The following is a 21,326-nucleotide window of genomic DNA, read 5'->3' on the forward strand; positions in this document are numbered from 1 at the left end:
ATAAAAGCTGCTATATGAATGCAATTTATTTCTTATAAGTATTTTATATATTTCTTGGCTACATGCATGTGTCTGTGTATACATACAGCAGGCATTCACATGCGAGTCATGTCAAATAAAAGAAAAACTTTGGTTCAAGTCATTTACAATCGTCGGTATAAGAGCAAAGGGAGGAATATGTTGGTCAATGTGTGAAATTTCTGATCATAAGTCCAGTGCCAGTTTATATTGGCATAGTTATAAACTCAAAAATTTTGCAGTAGTACTAAGATCTATGTACATGAAATGACCAGTATTAACAGAAAGTTATAGATGTTGGTGGCAGGAGAATCAAAATCAGTAGCTGCTCAATATTATCTACATCATACATTTTTGACTTCTGTGCAGGTGGCAATTTTTATAGGCCACTGCTGCACTTTGAACAGGATGGCCACATGCATTGCCCTCCAAACACATTTCTTTTTCCATCCATGTTTTTTTAAGAGCAGAAAAGTCAGTCACTCTAAACAGATCAATGTTAAGTGCATTGAATGTACACAGTTATACCGACCAAGAAGAAGAACCATTTTAGTTTGATCCAGGGGCTGCCGCTACCTGTGGAACACAGCATGCATTTGCACTTTCAAGAGCGATAACAGGAGAAAATTGGAAGGCAAACGGAAGAGAACTTTGTTTAAAATTAAAAGACAAATGATTTTTGTCTTCACAACCTGGGCAATAATCTGGCAGAGAGAAGTTGCCAGTCTTTTATAGAACCCTTTTGTTTCAATGGAAAGAAAGTCAAGTAGTTCAAAGGGAGGTCAATCCATTACACCAAATTACTGCCCAGTCAGTCAAGCTGAAAACCTACCCTATGTTATCTCCCAAATAAAGCTATCAAGATATACATTTGGATGAAAACTGCTAAGCAATTTAATAATTCTTTATCAAGATAATGGTTGCCTGCCTCACTGTGCTTTCGTTATAACCACTTATAGTACACATGTGAAGGATCCAGAGAGAATGGAAATAGCTACGGTGCAGTAGTCAAATAATAACATTTCCATGTTAAAATGGCGCTATGCAAATGTTTTCAAGGAATACAAGTATTGTCCCGTGTAGAAGAAGATTCTAATCGTGCCTGCACAAAACCCACAAATTTCTGAAGGGCTAGGAAGGACTGTTTAATTTTATCCATTAAAACTACACCACACTTTCAGAGAACCACAAGTAACGCAGAACCTTTCCACAGATGGAAAACTTGCAAATATAAACCAGAAGACATAGATTTTATGTTGCCCCTTTTGGAAGTATGACATTTTTAGTAGCACATTTCTGTCAAAAATAGAAAAATCCATGGGGAATGAATTCATAGAAATTTAACTGTTCATACTTTTGAACATAAGTTCAGAGACAACATTTGGAAGGTTTATAATAGAACATTACAGTCAACATAGGAATGCCAGTTATGCATAATTAATAGCTAGAGTCTTTAAACACAATAAAAGGACTGCAGTTTCAGATTTAAAGAATGTTCGTCAATGCACTGAGACTTCTTTCTTAGAGCACTGGCCTTTTTTTTCATCAACAAATATTGTTTGATAAGATTGTTTGATAAAATTCATTTCAAAGTACCAAACTGTCTTTATCTTTCTGCTAACATAAAGGAAACTAGCAAAGAAGCAGAAGGAAACACAGAACAGCACCCAGCGGGAAATGGAACCTGTGGTAACAGCAACAGACAAGAGTTGTAACAAACACAGATCGGCACAAAGAGATGATGCATGTAAGTCCTAACATGGATTCATTGTGAGCCTCAGTTCAGAGGTATTGGATTTTCATCTGTGAGTGATAAAAACTAGGAAGATTTTGAGGTTAGACTATCAACACCACGTGAATTTATCTTAGCTTTTTGCTTCATAGACTAAGTGAAATGATTTAAATAGGTTCACATTTTTTAATAAGTAACAATCCAGTACTCCCAAACTATACTTTAATTTCTGAACCTTCTATCCATACCAAAAACAAGTATTTTTGTCTAGGATATAGCACAATATTAGCTTCTTTAATTCTGTCATGGCACTGGAAAGATTAAAGACAGCTTCACTCATTGATATTATGATACAGTTGTTACAGATATTATTTATCTCAACTGAGTCACTGCAGGAGGGTCAAGGTATTCAACTCAAAGGCAAACATCTTTTGGAATTTATTTAAATGCAAATTTGATTTGTAGCTTTTTTGAAATTAATACTGTTATTTAAAGTTGCTTGGGGTTTTGTTGCTTTCTGGAGGGCATTTCTCAGCCTGGTTGGTGAGAACAAACAAGAACTGCCATGTAGGATGACATTTGAGTTTAGCTCAGCATTTGTGACAATGTATTATTTTGTACTTGCTCAAGGATACACCTAAGCTTAAAGAATGCTGTAAAATGTAGTGTGTCATAGCTACTGTTCACTTGTTCCCTTACTGATTAATAAATGTGTATGTAAACCAAAGCCTAAGTCATAGTCTTCCATGTTACTATGTCGCATTCTGAAGAATATTGAGGATCATGTGAAGTGCACATGATAAAATTAGCAAGTCATAAAGAGGGTTCTCTATTCGATCCCCGGCATGCTATCTAGATACCATGGCAAATTTTGTGAGCAGAATGCAGGTGATTATTTAGTATTTGGATTTGACTTAAGTTCAGGGGTTGGATAGTTTAGATGGCTAGAGTGTGATGCAGCATGGGTTCAATTCCTTACCAGTTGTGGATGTTAATGGAGGCCTGCCTCCTTACCTTGCCCCATGCTTGATGTGGAGTGGTGCCCTTCAAGCTATTTAACCAATTGTCTCTCTTTGATCGAGAGAGATGCCTATTGTCCTTCTTGGACTATGGCTAATTACCAAGTCCGTGTGCCTTTAATTGCACTGAGCATCCTGTCAAAGAACTTGTGCACAATGGTACAGAGCACGAAGGAGTCCAACGCTGGTTTGTGTTGGGTCATTCAGTAAGACATTGAGACCAGGTAGCCAACTGTGGAGTAAGCAATCAGTTCTGTGAACACTGTATTGGGTCGTACAGTAATCGAGAGTCTGGTGACCGCTTGACTGGGGTCTCAGACTGCTGAAATCATGGCTTTGGGGTCTAGCATCTCAAGCATCTCATCCGCCATTCAATCCATGAAGGAGAGAATGGATAGGAGTATGGAAAAGGTAACAGGTACTTCTGGAGCACCATTGACTCTTTCACTCTGTTCTTGCACAGAGCAGTGACAGTGTAGAGATGCAGCCCCATGACAGTGCCATTGACTGAATGGGAGTGCATGATAATATGCCTGTTCCCCTGCCAGCCAATGCATTATTCACTGGTCACACACCAGCTAAATATAAAAGGAGTGGAAACCCTTCCCTTTTTCAGATTTACAGCATCTATATTTTGTCTTTTAGTTGTGTGTCTGTTATGGGTGTGGGTCTAACAGCTATTTTATTTCCTAATTGTTTCCATCCAGCTACATCATCTCCTTGTTCCCTGTCTGTTCAAAACAAGATACTCCAAACTAATGTTTACTAAATTCTTATTATTCGGCTACCATAAGAGCATTTTTAAAAATCAATTTATATTTGTGCATAAAAATATCAGGAGGAATAAATCCAACAATTTATATGTTGAGTATATACATTATATTCAGTTAAATTCAGATGATGACGCAAAACAAGTTAAATGGTTTGACATGTTCAGAAAATGTTAATTTGAATAAAAGTGATTGCTCTCCAGTGGCTTGGTTGACAATGTTAAAGCCAATGTAAAATGGAACCATACAGAACTGGAAAGGCCCAGGTAGATTCTGAGTGTGTGCCACATTTCCTAACCTTTGCCAGGGAAATGATAGACTTCAATTAGCTTCTGGTTTAAAGTTAGTCATTGTCTCTACCTCAAATTCAAACAATTCTTCTGGAAAGTATATGCATGGAGAATGGGCTGGGCTTGACTGCAATATCCATTGTGATTAACTCCTCAGCCTTTCACTGTCTGACACATGATAAATGCCCAGTTAAGTATGGTATCAAAAGGAGGAGAGAAAAGGTTACTGCCAACCATGGAATCATAATTCCCAGCATGCATCAGCTGATCCTACAAAAAGAAAAAGTGAGGTGGCAGGGAAATTATTATATTGCAAATGTCTTTGTGTTATTAGATACCTAATCCAGGCAAAATACTAATCATAAAATCAGATTCCATTGAAAAGATCCAAGTTTTTCAACTTACATATAGTGAATGTCTATGCCTGTTTTTTCAATGGCTTCAAATGGATAGAGTCTCTGATCTAAATATATTTGTGTTTGCCAATTACCATGTATATGCTTTGTTCATAAGTACCATCATTTTGTTTACAGATTCCTCATGGAGACAGAATAGAGTTTACAACTCATCTTATTTTCTGAAATAAAGCCTACAAATCACTTTTGCCGATATTTAACTGATGATGTTTGACGCAGTTCTACATCACTCCGCTACCTTAACATTGCTATGTTAACCTGTTTACTTTTGAGCAAGTTTATGATTCTATTGCAATAACAGTGTCCTATGGATGTATTCATCCACTAAAATCAATGCTTGAAATTCCTATACCAATATACTTTGTTAATTGTTTGTGTTGCTTTAGTGTTTAAACATTGAATAAATGAGTGAAGGAAGGAGCTATTGCACAAGGTTTAGTAATCTGTTTTCAATTTTCTTTCTATTGAAATTCCAAAATAGGATTTTTCATGACAAAATAGTTCTGAATTAAGCTTTGAAGTTCTGAATTAATCAAGTATTTGAAGAGACGTAGGAGAATATGATTTAGTTTTTCATCATCAGAACTTGGTCATAAGCTTTAATGAAGAACTAAGCACCTCCAAATGTATTTACTGGTATTGCATGATTTTCCTATTACAACTTCAAGGAGAAAGCAGGATAGAAACATTGTGATTTTCGAACGCACTTTTAAAATTTGGCCCACAAAAACAAATCGTGGCTCGAAGCATGTTGCTCTGAAGTGTAAATACTTCTGACTAAATATGCACCACTCGAGGGCACTGTCACAATAGGTACATCAGACTACATACTTTTTGACACCATTACCAAATGGCCTAAGACCCATGTGTTGCATTTAATTTTGCATGAAGTCTTTGCTGTTAATCTAAATTTGACCTGGTTTTAAATATCGACCACATAAAGCAGTTTTATATATTTACACATTGCTGACTCTGATTCATGGATACCAAAGATGAATTTGGTATCACCTTCTCAAGGGCAACTAAGGAGAGGCAATAAATGCCGGCCCAGCCAGCAACACCCACATCCCGTGAATGAATTTTTAAAAATTAGATAATGAAGAAATGTGAGCTTTAAAATAACAGATGATATTCGTGGATGAACACTTGCCACATCACAAGCATATTTTTTCCTATTTTAGTGGAGAGCTAACACTTACTTTAAATTAACGGAAAAAGGAGTAGCCACTAATATCAGTAATAACAACTTGTAAGCTATCCTGTTTTAATGCATAGTCGGGTTGGGGGGATTAACATTTGGGCAGATATGCAGGAAACCAGGAAGCTGATCCTTTTCAAGGCTTGGCCCTCATTTAAATGGAACTGTTAAATTCCGGGTGTCAAATAGCTGAACACTCCACCAACAGGTATGTCTGTTTGTGGGGGGGGTGTGCAGTGATGTGAGGAGGCGGAGGTTCATAATGGTGAAGATAGGAGGAGCCCGGAGTGGCAGCAGCAGAGATTATTTCTGTGAAGTCCAGAGGAGCGCACCTGTTCATTCTGGTTCTACAAAAACAAAATATAATAGTTAACAGTAGGGAGATTTTCTCCTATACAGTTGGTTAAACTGGGTTGAAGGGTGCACAACACATACTGCAATCAGTTCTGTCATAAAAAGGAAATTGCAGTCCGGTGTACTTTAGAAGACACCAATTTGCACATTAAAAAGGTGTACTGCCTAAATAGGTCACCCCCTTCAGTTGGCTAGCAGTCGGCCCCTTAATATGGTGGCAACCGGTGCATAACATTAATGGGGCGATAATCCTACCATTTTGATGTTACATGGTGAGTTAATGTCAATTTAGCCACATTAGAATCAGTCCCAATGAGTCTACATTTTTTCTTCATGTTATCAGTTTTAATTCCTAATGAAATGCTGTTTGAATATTCTCTCAAATAAGAAGTATATAAATAATTTCGATTTTATTTCAAATTTCTGTTAACAGAAGTGAGATTATTTTTTGCTGTTCTACTGAGATTACAATTGCAGGATTCTAATATAATGTCTAATTGTACATTAATAAGTGTTTGTCTCTCTTTTTGCCTGCTGCCTACTTCCATAACTAATTTGATCTCACTTATTGATGGATTGGTGAAATACAGTATCAACAGATCAAGAAGCATCCAATGCAGTAATAGGTGAGACACTGCCTAATTCTTTAGTGCTTATGATACTTGTGTATCCTACTAATCAGGTCTGTTGTGAGAATAATTTGCACCCAAAGTTATGCTGTATATTCCGAAGGCAAAATAGCATTGGCTATGTAAACTGTGATAGTGCAAGGTTCAATGTGGGTGTTTATTACCCAATAATTTAGGTGGTACAGAGATAGCTAGGATAGAGTCTTAAGATGAAATGCTGGTTTAGTGTTTAACGCAAGACATTATCTGGGTAAAGGAGTTGAAGCTAGGGCTAAGTATGGCCACCCGGAGTCTTGTTAAACAGCTCATTGCCACATAAAGTGCCTACTATTGCTCATTAAAGAGGCCACATGGCATTTTGGTGGCTAACACTTTGACTAACCACCTCTCCTCAGAGTGAACAGCTACTCAGGAATAAACACAACGTTGATGTCAATTCAAATCTTACTGAGAGGGATGCTCATCATTACATGTTTGTTGTTGTTGGGGCTGAAAATACATCGGGAGACTTTCTAAAACACTTCGTCAATGCCTCATCAATGCTCTATCAACATTTATTCCAGAAATTCTCTGTTGATTTTACCTAAAAAGATTAGGTGCTGTCCTATTTAAGACTCGATGGGCTGAATGGTCTACTTCTGCTTCTACGTCTTATGGTCTTATTGGACACCTTATAGGTGTTTGGACAAGATGAGGCTTACATGAGGCTGGGAAAAACAGGACCACTGCCCCAGGAACAAGAGACAAGAGAGTGAGCTGACATTCTACCCCTTGCAGGTGCAAGGGCAGGTCTCCTCTGCCATATCCCCTTCACCAACTTCTCCAGTGCTGCATCAGAAAAAGTGTGCACCCTTCAAACCCTGAGTGTGCCAACCAGAGCTCTGTTCACCTCAGTCAAAGTGGATGCAAGGAACCCACATATACTGCTCCACATAAATTGCAAAGAAATCACCAGGTGAGTGCCAAACATGCAGGTTTCTGGTTTGGTATCTCCAGACAAGTTCAAATCATTGTAATTACCAATTAGAAGCAAAACAGTATGCTAAATCTGGAGTTTCAACCAGGCTAGTCGCATTAATACTGCACCCATTTAGCACATGTTTTCACACTTTGGTCAAAATAACCCCCAATGTCTCACATAAAATTGCCTCCTTTCATGTAGCAAACAGAAACCCTCTACATTTTCTATTCTAAAATCTATTTCATTGCATGTTTAACATATTTTATTCTAATGATCATAGAACGGCTGAAAATAAAACAGGAATCAATTTCATCATAATCAGCATTTCTCTCTCATTCTTTTCTCATGAACAACAGTGCGTTAGCATCACAGAAAAATGGAAGCTATATTTGTGAATTGGTGACAGGAGAATACATGTTTCTTTTGTTTCCTGCTACAAAGTATGTGGAAAATTTCTAACCATGGGCCAGACACTGGGCTCATTCATACCTATTTTTTGAGCACTACAAGTGCCCTTAAAGTTCCATAATAATATCCGCAGTGCATGTGCACACTTCCCTTAGTGCCTGTCTTCTGTATGCCGTTGTCTGTCCTGGAGCTCCTATGCAGTGCTAGCCTAATGGGTGCCGCATGGTCAATAAAAGTCTGACAACTTTCATTGTAGGACACTTAACCTTTGAGGACCACTTCAAGCAGCTGCTGTCTCAGCATAGGCAGCAGCAGAATGGGCTGGTTGGCTGGCAACAGCATGGGCAGGGTTAGGAGGACAAATGCTGCCTTCCTAAGAGAGGACTTAAGAACATAAGAAATGTGAGCAGGATTTTGTCATGACTGAGCCTAAGAGGGCAGCAGGTTCATGGTCCATGGAGCCACTGCCACTCCCCTGGGGCAGCACCTCAGCAATCTAGTAATCTGTTTGAGAACAAATTGCCGGACTGCTGTGAGACCTTGTAATCCATGGCCTTAAAGGGAGCAGCCTGTGCTTGCATGATAGCAAGCTGAGCTTCCACTGCAGCAGTCAAATATTGATGGCTTTGCTTGGACTGGAAATGGAAGCCACTACATCACTCATTAGATGCTGCATCATGATTGGGTCCACAAATATGTGACTGGAGTTCCATGCTGGAAAGGAGGAACTTCAAGCTTTGCATGAAGCTCTGTGTCAAGTTGGTGTTGTTGTTGGTCTTCTGTATGCTCATTGACATTGATCAAAGGCTTTCTGGAAGGCTTCCCAATGCACCAAGCATTTTGTTGTTCATACCTATCAGTATTCTTCTGCAAACTGCCCTAACAAATTACTCATTTGCATTCTTTGCAAATGGAACCCATATGTGACCTCACCCTCCAGCATGCTGACGCCTGCACTATTCTTGACCTTTGCCCTGGTTGTGGCCTACTCATCCACCTCTTAGAAATCCCACCTGTCCACTAAGCCATGCACAGTGTCAGAATCTGAGCTGATGGTTGCAAGTGTGAAATCAAATGTCGGGGCTGTGTCTTCATTGTCACTCTCTTTTGATGTTATTCCACTGCCTGGCCAGATTGCCCTCCTTGCATATCTGAAAGAAAAAAGGCACAAGGGTAAGATTGCAATGTGGAGATGGGTGAAAGTAAGAGGTACTTAGATCATCTGCAGCTTGTTTATCAGAACTCTAATTAATAGAGTCCAAGCTGTCAGTGGGGTGAGGGGGAAGTGGGATGTGAGAAGGAGGATTAGGTATGAGGATACTGCCACCTTCAGTGGTTTCCATCCCGACACTGGCCATGGCCTCAGCAATGGCAATCCCAATAATGGCCAGCACCATCTCCTCCATGCGGATATACAGGCGCACCTGTCTCCTCCACTTAGCTCCTGCCACTTCCAGTTACGCATCACCTTGCTCTGCTAGTGGGATGGAAGTGGAAGTGTGATGTAATCTATTTAGCTAAAGCACTGTCATAGTTGAATAGCTAGCTGTATTTACAACTTGTGAGATGTGGGTGTGAGGCTTGCAGCATTGCAAAGTGTGTGAGGGTGAGGTGAATCATACGAATGTTAAGTACAAATCCTGATTAATAGAGGTTGTTCATAGGTGAGTGAAGGGGTGTGGTGATTTGAGCAGTGTCTGAGGCTAGTGGTGTGGTGCAGTTAATAGGATATGGCATTTGAAGATACGATCACCGAGCTTGGCCACTCATGTGAGGTGTTATATTGTTATATTATTCCAAAATGTTTTAGGAACTACATTGTCATGGTATACATCGATATCCAGAATGCCACATCCCTCACAATTGTACTACAGTCAGTGTACCAAAACAATGATGTATCATTCACAGCACATGCTGAGATCTGGAAAAATACACTCGATGAAAGCTCCATTGTTTGTGTCTAATACTGTGATTATTTTGAACTCCTGGGAGCCAGACATGACATGGTGGCAGCAGGTGTTTGTGAGTGAAATCCAAACATTATAAACAAAATAAATGCTGAATTAGACTGAGAAAAATCAACCGAAATTAGTGCCAGAGAGAGAGAAAGAAAACTGAGTGAATCATGTGAAAACAAGATGGCTGCCGCTGCAGCAATGAACAGTTCTAGCCCATGACTTGGGAGGTTGATGAAGTAGTAGAGGCATTTGAGAAGTTTAAACAAAAATGTAGACTGACATTCGGTAGTTTCAGTTGGCCAAATGGGTTGAGCTCAGAAATAAAATAGGGGCAGCCACACTGCTAGGAGTGTATTATAGACCCTCAAATAGTAGAAGGGAGTTAGAAGAGCAAATATGTAGACAGATTTCTGAGTGCAAAAACAATAGATAGTAATCATTGGGGTTTTCAACTACCCTAATATCAATTGGGATACGAACAGTGTGAAGGGCACAGAGGGTGCAAATTATTGAACTGCATTCAAGAGATATTTTTTAGCCAGCACATAAGCCCAATGAGAGGGGGTGCAATTCTAGATTTAGTCTTAAGAAATGAATCTGGGCAAGTGGATGAAGTAGCAGTGGGGGACCATTTTGGAGATAGTGACCATAATATAGCTAGATTTAGCATCATTATTGAAAAGGACAAGGATAGAACAAGAGTAAAAGTCCTAAATTGGGGGAAGATGAACTTTACAAAACTGAGAGGTGAGCTGGTGAGAGTGGACTGGATACAGCTACTAGAAGGAAAAACTTTCAAATCAGTGGAAAGCATTCAAAGGCGAGATTCTATGGGTACAGTGTAGACACATCCCCACCAAGAAAAAAGATGGTACTCCCAAATCTAGAGACCCCTGGTTATTTAGATGCATACAAGCCAAGATAAAGCAGAAGAAGAAAGCTTACGACAGTCACAAAAGACTTCACACTGTAGAAAGCCTAGAGGAGTATAGAAAGTGCAGGAGTGAAGTAAAAATGGAAATTAAGAAAGCGACGAGAGGATCCGAAAAAAATATTGGCAGGTAAAATCAAAGAAAATTCTAGGGTGTTTTACCAGTTCATTAAGAGCAAGAGAACAACGAAGGAAAAGGTAGGACCAAAAATAGAAAATGCTGGAAAAACTCAGCAGGTTTGGCAGCATCTGTGGAGAGAGAAACAGAGTTAATGTTTCGAGCCAGTATGACCATTCTTCAGAGCTTTCCGCTGATGCTGCCAGACCTGCTGAGTTGTTCCACCATTTTCTGTTTTTGTTTCAGATTTCCACCTGCATCTGCAGCATCAGATACTGCATCTGCAGTATTTTGCTTTTATCTTAAGGAAAAGGCAGGGCCTATCAGAGATGTACATGGTAATTTGTGGGTTGATGCAGAAGATATGGGCATGGTTCTCAATGAGTACTTTGTCTCTATCTTCACTAAGGAGAGGGATGATACAGACATTCTGCTTAAAGAGGAGGAGTGTGAAATATTAGACACAATAAGCATAGTGAGAGAGGAAGTAGTAGAGGGACTGGCATCCTTGAAGGTGGATAAATCACCAGGGCCAGATGGATTGTATCCCAGGCTGCTGAAGGAAGCCAGAGAAGAAACAGCGGATGCTCTGAGGATCATTTTCCAATCCTCGCTAGACACAGGCGAAGCCCCAGAGGATTGGAGGCCTGTGAATGTTGTACAATTATTTAAAAAGGGTGTAAGGGATAGGCCAGAAAATTATAAGCTTGTCAGTCTGACTTCAGTGGTGGGCAAATTATTGGAAATAATTCTTAGAGACAGGATAAACTGTCACTTAGAAAGGCACAAATTGATCAGGGATAGTCAGCATGGTTTTGTTAGGGGAAGATCATCTCTTACTGACTTAATAGAATTTTTTGAGGAAGTAACAAGGAGGATTGATGAGGGTAGTGCAGTGGATGTTGTCTACATGGATTTCAGTAAGGCATTGGACAAGGCCCCACTTGGCAGAGTGATCAGGAAAGTGAGATCTCATGGGATACAGGGGAAGGTGGCAGGTTGGATCCAAAATTGGTTCAGTGACAGGAAAGAAAGGGTAATGGTCGATGGATGTTTTTGCGAATGGAAAACGGCTTCCAGTGGTGTTGCACAGGGCTCAGTGTTGGGGCCCTTGTTGTTTGTTGTATATATTAATGATTTAGACTTAAATGTGGGAGGCATGATTGGAAAATTTGCAGATGACACAAAAATTGGCCATGTAGTTGATAGTGAAGAGGATAGCTGTCGACTCCAGAATGATATCAATGGTTTGGTTGAGTGGGCAGAGAAGTGGCAGATGGAATTCAATCTGGAAAAGTGTGAGGTAATGCATTTGGGGAGGGCAAACAAAGCAAGGGAATACTCAATAAACGGGAGGATATTGAGAGGGGTAGAGGAAGTGAGAGTGTATGTCCATAAGTCCTTGAAGGTGGCAGGACAGGTGGATAAGGTGGTCAAGAAAGTATATGGAATGCTTTGCTTTATTGGGCGAGGTATTGAATACAAAAGCAGGGATGTAATGATGGAACTGTATAAAATGCTGGTTAGGCCACAGCTGGAATTTTATGTACAGTTCTGGTTATCAGATTACAGGAAGGACATATTTGCTCTGGAGAGAGTACAGAGGAGATTTACAAGAATGTTGCCAGGGCTTGAAAATTGCAGCTATGAGGAGAGATTGGATAGGCTAGGGTTATGTCCCTTAGAACAGAGGGGGCTAAGGGGTGACCTAATTGAGGTGCACAAAATTATGAGCGGCCTAGATAGGGTAGACAGTAAAGACTTGTTTTCCCTAGCTGAGGGGTCAATTACCAGAGGGGATAGATTTAAGGTGATTGGCAGAAGGATTGGAGGGGACATGAGGAAAAGCTTTTTCACCCAGAGGGTGGTGGGTGTTTGGAACTCAATGCCTAAATTGTTGGTTGAATCTGAAACGCTCAACTCATTTAAAAGGTACCTAAATCTGCATCTGAAGTGCTGTAACCTGCCAGGCTACGGACCAGGTGCTGGAAAGTGGGATTAAAATAAGCAGCTAGTTTATTTTTCATCTTTTTTCAGCCAACACAGACATGATGGGCTGAATGGCCTCTTTCTACCATAACCTTTCTATGGTTCTAAGGTTCTAAAAGGCACAAATGACCATTCATGCGAGGTCCATGAATTTCTTGCAACACTGCGTCCAGGCCCTCAGGGCTTCACTCCTCGCATTAACACCCATAGCTATATCTGTTCCCACTGCCTTTTGAATGTGTGTTTGGAGGACCTCCTGATCCCTTGTGGATATTGGACCTGCCGATTGGATCTTGTCTATTTTCTACCTACTCCACCAAGCCTCCAGAAAACCTTGGAGCTCGCCCTCTCCCATGTTCTGATGTTCTTCATTGTCTCCCAGCTCAGCTTCACTTCCTGCACAACTGCCAACACCTGATCCAGCCACAATGCACCTTCTCCTTTAAGGGGCGCACGCTAGCATTAATTGGTGCGAGCAAGTTAGCACTGGCTGTGTGCAGCACTCATTCATACGAGCTGGCAGCATGAAGTTGGTTTACTGCTTTGCATTACGTTGAACAGACATTAATTACACATCACGATCCCTGTGCCTGTTTTCACCGGCTAGCGCCCAATTTATCTCCCATTATATTTTCTACTATTTCAACAAAAATAATTATGCCACAGCTGTACATTTGCTTTTAAGTGCAATCAGCTGGAGACCTGTCACGTTATGTAAAATACTTAAGTATGTCTTCTCTTTGAGCCTCCATACAGCCTTGTTCAATTGTTCTGCTCAGGATGGGGGAGAGCATGACTGTACCTTTAAAACCTTCCTGTCAGGTGTTTGTTGATGCTGCCTGAAGAAACTTGTATCAGGGCTCTTTAGAACTTGACTTTTGCTGTGCCATTTTATTATGTCTCCCACCGTTAGCAGTAATCAAATGCTGTTTGCATTATTGGTCACAGTAGCGTTAAGCCACAATGTTGAAAATAGGTAACCAAAAACTTATTTTTGAATTACAAAGGAGAAGCATTCTGACTTTTGAATAATACATCAATAATAGTTTAATTCAGTTTGCAGTTAATTGCAATGATGCTGAGGCGATAACCATGAAAATAGTACTTTTAATTACTCCAAATCACTCAGCCAACCATTGAACAGGTTAAAGCTGCAGTGATTAGTTGACATATATGCATTGTTCTGCTCTCTAAGTGTCTAATTTTCTAATAAGAGCACATCCGACACCTTAACAAAGCACAAAGCAATGTCAGCTTTCGTGCTGGCAGCCATTAGGCACAACCCCAGAGAGAAAATGCATCTTCCTCGAAGAAGAGAATCATTGTGTGACTCACATTTTGGCTGTGTGTCAGAAGGACTTATGAAGTTGACAGCAGCCAGCACCACAAATAATAGAGTTGCAATCTCCATAGCCACGATGCTATACCCTCTAGCTTCAGACCTGTAGACAACCAACACCGAAACTGGTGGCAGAGCTTGTGGGCCAACTCTTGACACATTACTAACCTCTGTGGCTTAGCAACAGTTTCTGCTGAAGCTTTCACTGCACCTAAATTGCAATGACTGAACAATACAGGATTCAATATTAGTACTAATGTCCTTTGACTACTTACCCACAAAACTCCTATAGCAACACAATACAGCAATTATATTATGCAAGCTACTCTAAGGCACTAGAAAAAAGACAGACTTTTTTTGTGTTATTTCAGATTTCCATCAATCCCAATTTTTTTTTTCCTTTTATCTCTAAGGCACAGGTGACCTGGGTGTACTTTTATATAATGCTACTTTTTAGATGTGTTTGTAATGCAGAACTTGCCGTTTACCGAGATATCCTCTGATTCATTTAATCCTTCTCAGACTTCAAATCATGTGTTCTTTCTTAAAGTGTTTTGATGGAGCGATAGAATATGATCTCCCATTGGGCAGTATTTATTCAAGGTTACAGGGATCTCACCCACCGGCTAGACAGCTGGCAAGAGCCCTGCGTCACCTCCTTTGGGGAAGGTCCACCGGTATTAAGGGCCTCTCAGACCTTCCCTGGCATCAAGCACTCCAGGGACTGAAATCCTGCCCCCTAAGAGCTCCTGGCCAGTCAGAAGCTGGCAGTTGCCCATTGCAGGCAGCATCACTGGGGGTGCAGTGGCAGCTGCTGACAGTGCACCCAGGGAGAGTCCCAGGATCAGGGATGGACCCGAGGCCACAGGTGAGTGAGAGCAAGATGGATGACACTGGGGAGGGGGTCAGCAGCAAGGGCAGGGGGGTGGTTCTCAGCAGGGCCCACTCCCTTCCCGATGATGGGTTCCTCACTCAGGCATCGAGTGCCTTTGAAAGAGGGACCCATTTCCCCCCCTCCCCCCTGTACTCCTCCCCATCGGAGCCCACTGGCAGTGCCAACAGGGTCTGCTTTTCAGGTTTCTCACATGGCAACTGTCCCACCCACCAGTTGTTGAATACCAGTGGTGGTGGAATGAAGCCCACTTGAGGGCCTTAATTGGCGACAGGGCAAGAAGGCTGTCCTCGGGCTGTCCCACCCCAGACTTAATTGGCACAGATGCAGGAAGGCAGCGGGGTCCCCACCCTATTAAATGCCCCCTACCTCCAAATTCTCCTCAGGGAAGGGCATTAAACGCTACCCAATGTGTAGAATTTAACTGCTTTACAAATGACAAATCCTGATTTGCAAAGTACCAGAACTTACAATTGCAAATTTGGAACTGAAACACAAGCCAAGCAACAAAGAAATGTAATTTTTTTTTTACATATGGGTCACCCAACATCAGATCTTTGTTACTTCCTTCAATCCAATGCACATGCAGATCGTAATTGGGTTTCCTTATGGGGAGTCTGCAATTCAACATATAGCTATGCTATTTCACTGTCAAGGTGGAGCTGGGCTTATTTTAACCTATCTTCGTGAGGTTAATGCTTGGACACTCACTGTGGAAAAGTGACCAACTGGAGATTATTGAGAGAAGTATCTGTAGGTTTGTGGCTGGTGTAAATTGTTCATTCATGCCTTTGGGCAAAGATCATTACATCAAGGCCAGAATATCCATCAGGCAATGACTGACTCATTCTGTTTTTTAAAGCTTTTTACACTTTGAAATGTGATAACAGAAGTAAGCTACATATAGGAGTTGTAATATATATTATATAAATACACATAACTAGAGAAGCAGCATTTTTTAGATGTTGTAAAGAGGAAAATAAATGACACTAAATTGGATTGACAGATCACTGGTAACAAAACTACCTTTTAATTGATGCATTTACTTCGCTGCCTTGGCCTCTCAGCCATGCAGAATGAAATTTGACTTTTGATATATCAGTGGATCATTTCTCAGTTAACCTATGCTCTTCATAACTTATCCAACAAACTGATTCCTCATATACAACCGTGTGGTAACTGGCTATACTGCTGGAGCATATGATTATTGCTGTTTTCTTCTTCATGAGTTCTCTGCCTAAAGGCAGGTCCTTGGCAATTATTTGCCAGACCACAGCAAATAGCCATGATTTTTATAACGGGTAGGGTGAGGAGGCAGGCACTGAATCTACCTCAGCTGGAACGGGGCTCCAACCCCAAAAGAGAGAGGGATTAAATTGAAGCAGGAAATGTGTGATTATAACAGATATCAGCAGATAACACAATTGAGAACCAGGCCTATTATAGAATGTCCAGAGGGAAATTGAGAAAGCAAATAAGAGAGGCAAAGAGAGGGTATGAGAAGAGCTAGGTACCTAACACAAAGGGAATCCAAAAGTCTTCGATTGGCATATAAATAGTAAAAGTTGGGTGGGGGAAGGGGGGCAGGAGGAAGAGTGGGACCGGTTAGGGGCCTAAAAGGGGATTTATACATGGATGCAGGGGCATGGCTGAGGCATTTAATGAATACTTTGCTAAGGAAGATAATGCTGCCCAGATCGTGATGAAAGAGGAGGTGGTTCAGATATTTGAAGCGTTTAAAATTAATAAGGAGGTATTGGATAGGCTGTCTGTAGTTAAAGTTGATAAGGCAACAGGACTGGATGAGATTCATCCAAGGATACCAAAAGAAGCAAGAGTGGAAATTGCAAAGGCACTGGCCATAATTTTCCAATCTTCCTTAGACTCATGGGTAGAACCAGAGGACCAGAGAATTGCAAATGTTACACCCTTGTTCAAAAAAGGATGTAAAGATAAGCATAGCAACTATAGGCCAGTCAGTTTAACCTCAGTGGTGGAGAAACTTTTAGAAATGATAATTCAGGATAAAATTAATAGTCACTTGGGCAAATGTGGATTAATTAAGGGAAGCCAACATGGATTTGTTCAGGGAAAATCATGTTTAACTAACTTACTTAAGTATTTTGATGAGGTAACTGAGAGGTTTGATGAAGGTAATGCTTTTCAAGTGGTGTACATGGACTTCCAAAAGCCATTCATTAAGTGCCACACAACAGACTTGTGAGCAAAGTTAGAGCTGATGGGATAAAGGGGACAGTCAGATGGACATGAAATTGGCTGAGTGACAGAAAACAGAGTAGTCGTAAATGGTTGTTTTTTGGATTGGAGGAAGGTGAAGTTCCCCAGGGATCGCTGTGAGGATCCCTGCTCTTCCTGATATTTATTAATGACCTGGACCTTGGTGTACAGGGCACAATTTCAAAATTTGAGGACGACATGAAACTTGGAAATATTGTGAAGCATGAGGGGGATAATGTAGAACTTCAAAAAGACATAGACAGGTCCATGCAATGGGTGGAAAAGCGGCTAATGAAGTTCAACGTAGAAAAGTGTGAAGTGATTAATTTTGGTTGGAAGAACATGGGGAGGCAATATAAAATAAAAGGTACAATTCTAAAGGAGGAGCAGGAGCAGAGGGACATGCATGTATATGTGCCTAAATCATTGAAGGTGGCAGGACAAGTTGAGAGCATAGTCAATAAAGCAATTCTCGGCTTTATTTATAGGGAATAGAGTACAAAGGCAAGGAAGTTATGTTAAAACTGTATTAAACACTGGTTTGGCCTCAATTAGAGTATTGTGTCCAGTTCTGGGCACACTTTAGGAAGGATGTGAAGGCATTAGAGAGAGTGCAGAAAAGATTCATAAGAATGATTCCAGGGAAGAGAAACTTCAGTTGCATAGATGGATTAGAGAAGTTGGGACTGAGCTACTTGAAGAAGAGAAGGTTGAGAGAAGATTTCACGGAGGTATTCAAAATCATGAGGGGCCTAAACAGAGCGGATAAGGAGAAACTGTTCCCATTCGTGGAAGGATTGAGAACCAGAGGTCACTGATTTACATTAATTAGCAAAAGCAGCAACTGCGTCGTGAGGACAATCTTTTTCACGCAGCAAGCAGTTATGATCTGAGGTGCACTGACTGAGAGCTTGGTGGAGTCAGGGTCAACTGAGGCTTTCAAAAGGGACTTAGATCATTATCAGAAAAGGAAAAGCTTGCAGGGCTACGGGGAAAAGGCAGGGGAGCAGCACTAGGTGAATTGTTTCTTCAGAGGGCCAGCACCGACACATTAGGCCAAATGGACTCTTTCTGTACTGTAACCAATCTATGATTCTATGTGTTAATCTGAACCACCCAATAGTCTTCTAGCCAACTGAGTGAATCACTACCCCCCCTCCCCCACTCGCTGCCAGTACTGCTGTATTCACCAAATAAATGTGACCTTCACCCAAGGCAACTCCCTGTCTGCTAACTTAGACCAGTATCGTTGAGCAACTTTTATCAAACAAAGCTTAATCCCTTGATTTAAATCAAAATTAAATAAGCAAATAAGGTGCTTTTAGAAGTTGCTTTTCTTATCTACATACAGTTCTACCTTAGTTGTCATTAAAAAAAATTGTTAATGGTGTTATGATCTCGGTTGAGAGCAGTAACTTTTCTTTTTAAAAGGAAGAAATCCAAAATCTCAATTATTTACTGAAAGAATTAAGTCACAAGATTCTATCAGTTACAAAAAAAGAATTTTTTACCATACAAAAGTCAAACGAAGCAAACACTAAACACTATCTCGGCAAACCACCTATAGTCTAAAACCCAGAAGCAACATAAGTTAAACATGAATTTACAAGCAAATTATGGTTGATTATAAACTATAAGTTACATATTAAAATGGCCGATACATTTAAGACAGATTTTACACATTGGCTCAGCAGTCTATTCAGCAAATATGTCATCATCTCAGTCACAAAGTCTTTCAACACTCTGTCTTCCTCATGAAGAATTTCAGTCCCTCGTCTTCTAGGCTTTAGCCTGATCCCCAGCTGACAGCAGCGCATAACCAACCTGAATTTCACGGGCATAATCTTCACCAAAAATGGCATACGTCTGTAGAACCTCCTCAACTCTGTTTACGATGGTCTGGATCTTCAAGTAATAGAAACAGCTGCAGCAACTGTCAATTTATCTATTCTAAGCTTCTGGATCTGGCTTCATTCTTCTTCAGCCTGCCTGTACTGCACCACTGGGATCATCATCTGATCTCTGATGGCTCTGTGTCCTTTGTGCCCTTTTTATTTGGTTTCAACCAGTTTCAGTCTCCCAGAAGTTTTGGTTTCCAATCTCAGTTTAGTCTTAGTTTCCTTAGAAATTGGGAGGGTTAGTTTGTTCTTTCGGTTTCCCTTTTGGTTTCCTTTTTCAATTAGAGCCTGTCTCAAAAAATACAAACTTTGAAACTATGGACTCCGTCATAATGGTTTTAATAAGGATTATTGCTATTCTTGACTTTGCTATTGTATTTGTTATGTGCCATTAATAAAAATACAAGTGAATTTTCCACAAGGCTGGTAAACAATCAATAGTTGGCATTGACAACACAAGGTATGAAAGCAAACTTGTGTTTGATAAAGGTCAGCATCATCTCAGGACATCTTTCCACTTCATCATTTTCCTACTCTTTTTAGTCCTACCCTGCTGAAGATATTGCATCATATTGGAATTTGGCCACCCTCAAATCCTTTGCCCTGGCCCTTTTCTCAATATAGAAGCATAAAAGATGCATATCACTGGACTTTTCACAATTAAAGCCAATCACAATTTCAAAACTTTCTCCATTTGATGGTCACATAATGAATCATTACCGAGCATTACTGAATGGCTAAATTTTGCTACCCCTCAATGAGACTCTGTGGGAGAGATCACTTATACCACTTCCCCACCACCTGCCCCCCCCCCCCCCCACCCCGACCCTCACCAGCTCCTAAGAATATAAAAGTACAAAAAAAAGCCAAATACTGTCAATGATGGAGATCTGAAATATAAACAAAGTGTTGAAAAAACATAACAGGTCTGGTAGCATCTGTGGAGAGAAACAGAGTTAACATTTTGACTCTTCTCCGGAACTGTAACAATACAGGGCATATGTCCGAACATTACACCATAAAATGTATTTACCCTCTGAGCTATTGTTTTAATGCTACAATTTGGGATGTCTCACTTTTTACACTGCTGTTATTGCAGTACTGACTGCTTAGACTTCCATAAGAATAATGTCTGATTGACAGTATTATCAGTATGTTGCAGCATCCATAGCTTCAATAATCTCATACATGAGCAATGAACCATAATACAATACGAACAAAAATATATTCAAATTTCAACTGGTGTGTCTGATACATTGTTTGTAAGCATCAAAATGGCAAACAATAAACCCTAGACCAAAACATTTTAAACCTAACCTGATACAGCAGTGCTTATTAACAGACTTAAAACGTTTCTTGGTGCTGTCTGGAAACAGTTTTGCAAAGATACTGTAAATCCCAGTCAACTCTTTATTAAAACTGCTCTTCCAAATTAAGCCTGACTTTTCCAGTTACCAAAATAATAAGATCAGTGCCTTTTGAGGTTCATTCTTAATACTTATGGTAATTAATGTAGAAATTAATGGAGGATCGCTACTTGCACTGATAATTTGCAAAGCATATCGTCTTAGGGCATGATTATCATCTTAATAGAAGTATTTAAAAAGATTTGATCTTAGAAATGATTTACACTTATTTATGTCTAATAGCTTTGATGTAAATCTTTACCAATGTTTTTTTCACAGATCCAATGAGTTGTGAAATAAAGGCATCATATTAATAGCAAAAAGTTTATATATAGAGAGAGAACTTGTCGTTCAATTAAATTGACACCAGAATACTATTTACTACTTTTAAAGTACAAAAATCTTATTAAGAGAGTATAAGAGGACATATATCTGAACCAGTGTTGCTAACTGTACACGAAATGATGACCCTCTAATTAACATGAATGAGGTATGACCTATTTATGCCCCATAAATGCATCGTCATTTGGAATCAATCTTAATTCTGCCTTGTTGTATTGCCACTAATTAGCATTTATATGCTGCTGCAAGTAAGTTTTGACTTTAAAAAAAACTGCTGGCAACATCTGCAGACAAACGCTTGATGCATTCTTTCCTTTTTTAAAACATAGGCATTAATCCATTTAATTTTAAATGAGTTGATGCCTCCCACTAAAATGGTGGATAGAGAAATGTCACAAAAACTTTGTGTTTGTCTGTAAA

The 21,326-nt window shown here is 40.1% G+C and overlaps 1 protein-coding gene across 6 annotated transcripts in view; it reads left to right on the plus strand.

Annotated features, from left to right (window-relative positions):
- ptprt (protein tyrosine phosphatase receptor type T) overlaps positions 1–21,326 on the plus strand; it is a 1,450,199-nt gene that overhangs the window by 1,240,541 nt on the left and 188,332 nt on the right. For 5 of the 6 annotated variants that reach the window (XM_078555116.1, XM_078555117.1, XM_078555119.1 and 2 more), the window contains 2 exons: positions 1,647–1,765; positions 6,388–6,423. In XM_078555116.1, the coding sequence (XP_078411242.1) occupies positions 1,647–1,765; positions 6,388–6,423 (155 nt within the window). The remainder of the gene's footprint in view (positions 1–1,646; positions 1,766–6,387; positions 6,424–21,326) is intronic. The other variant, XM_078555118.1, reaches the window with a different exon arrangement.

Source organism: Cetorhinus maximus, chromosome 13 (genome assembly GCF_964194155.1).
Source record: "Cetorhinus maximus chromosome 13, sCetMax3.hap1.1, whole genome shotgun sequence".
Lineage (NCBI taxonomy): Eukaryota > Metazoa > Chordata > Chondrichthyes > Lamniformes > Cetorhinidae > Cetorhinus > Cetorhinus maximus.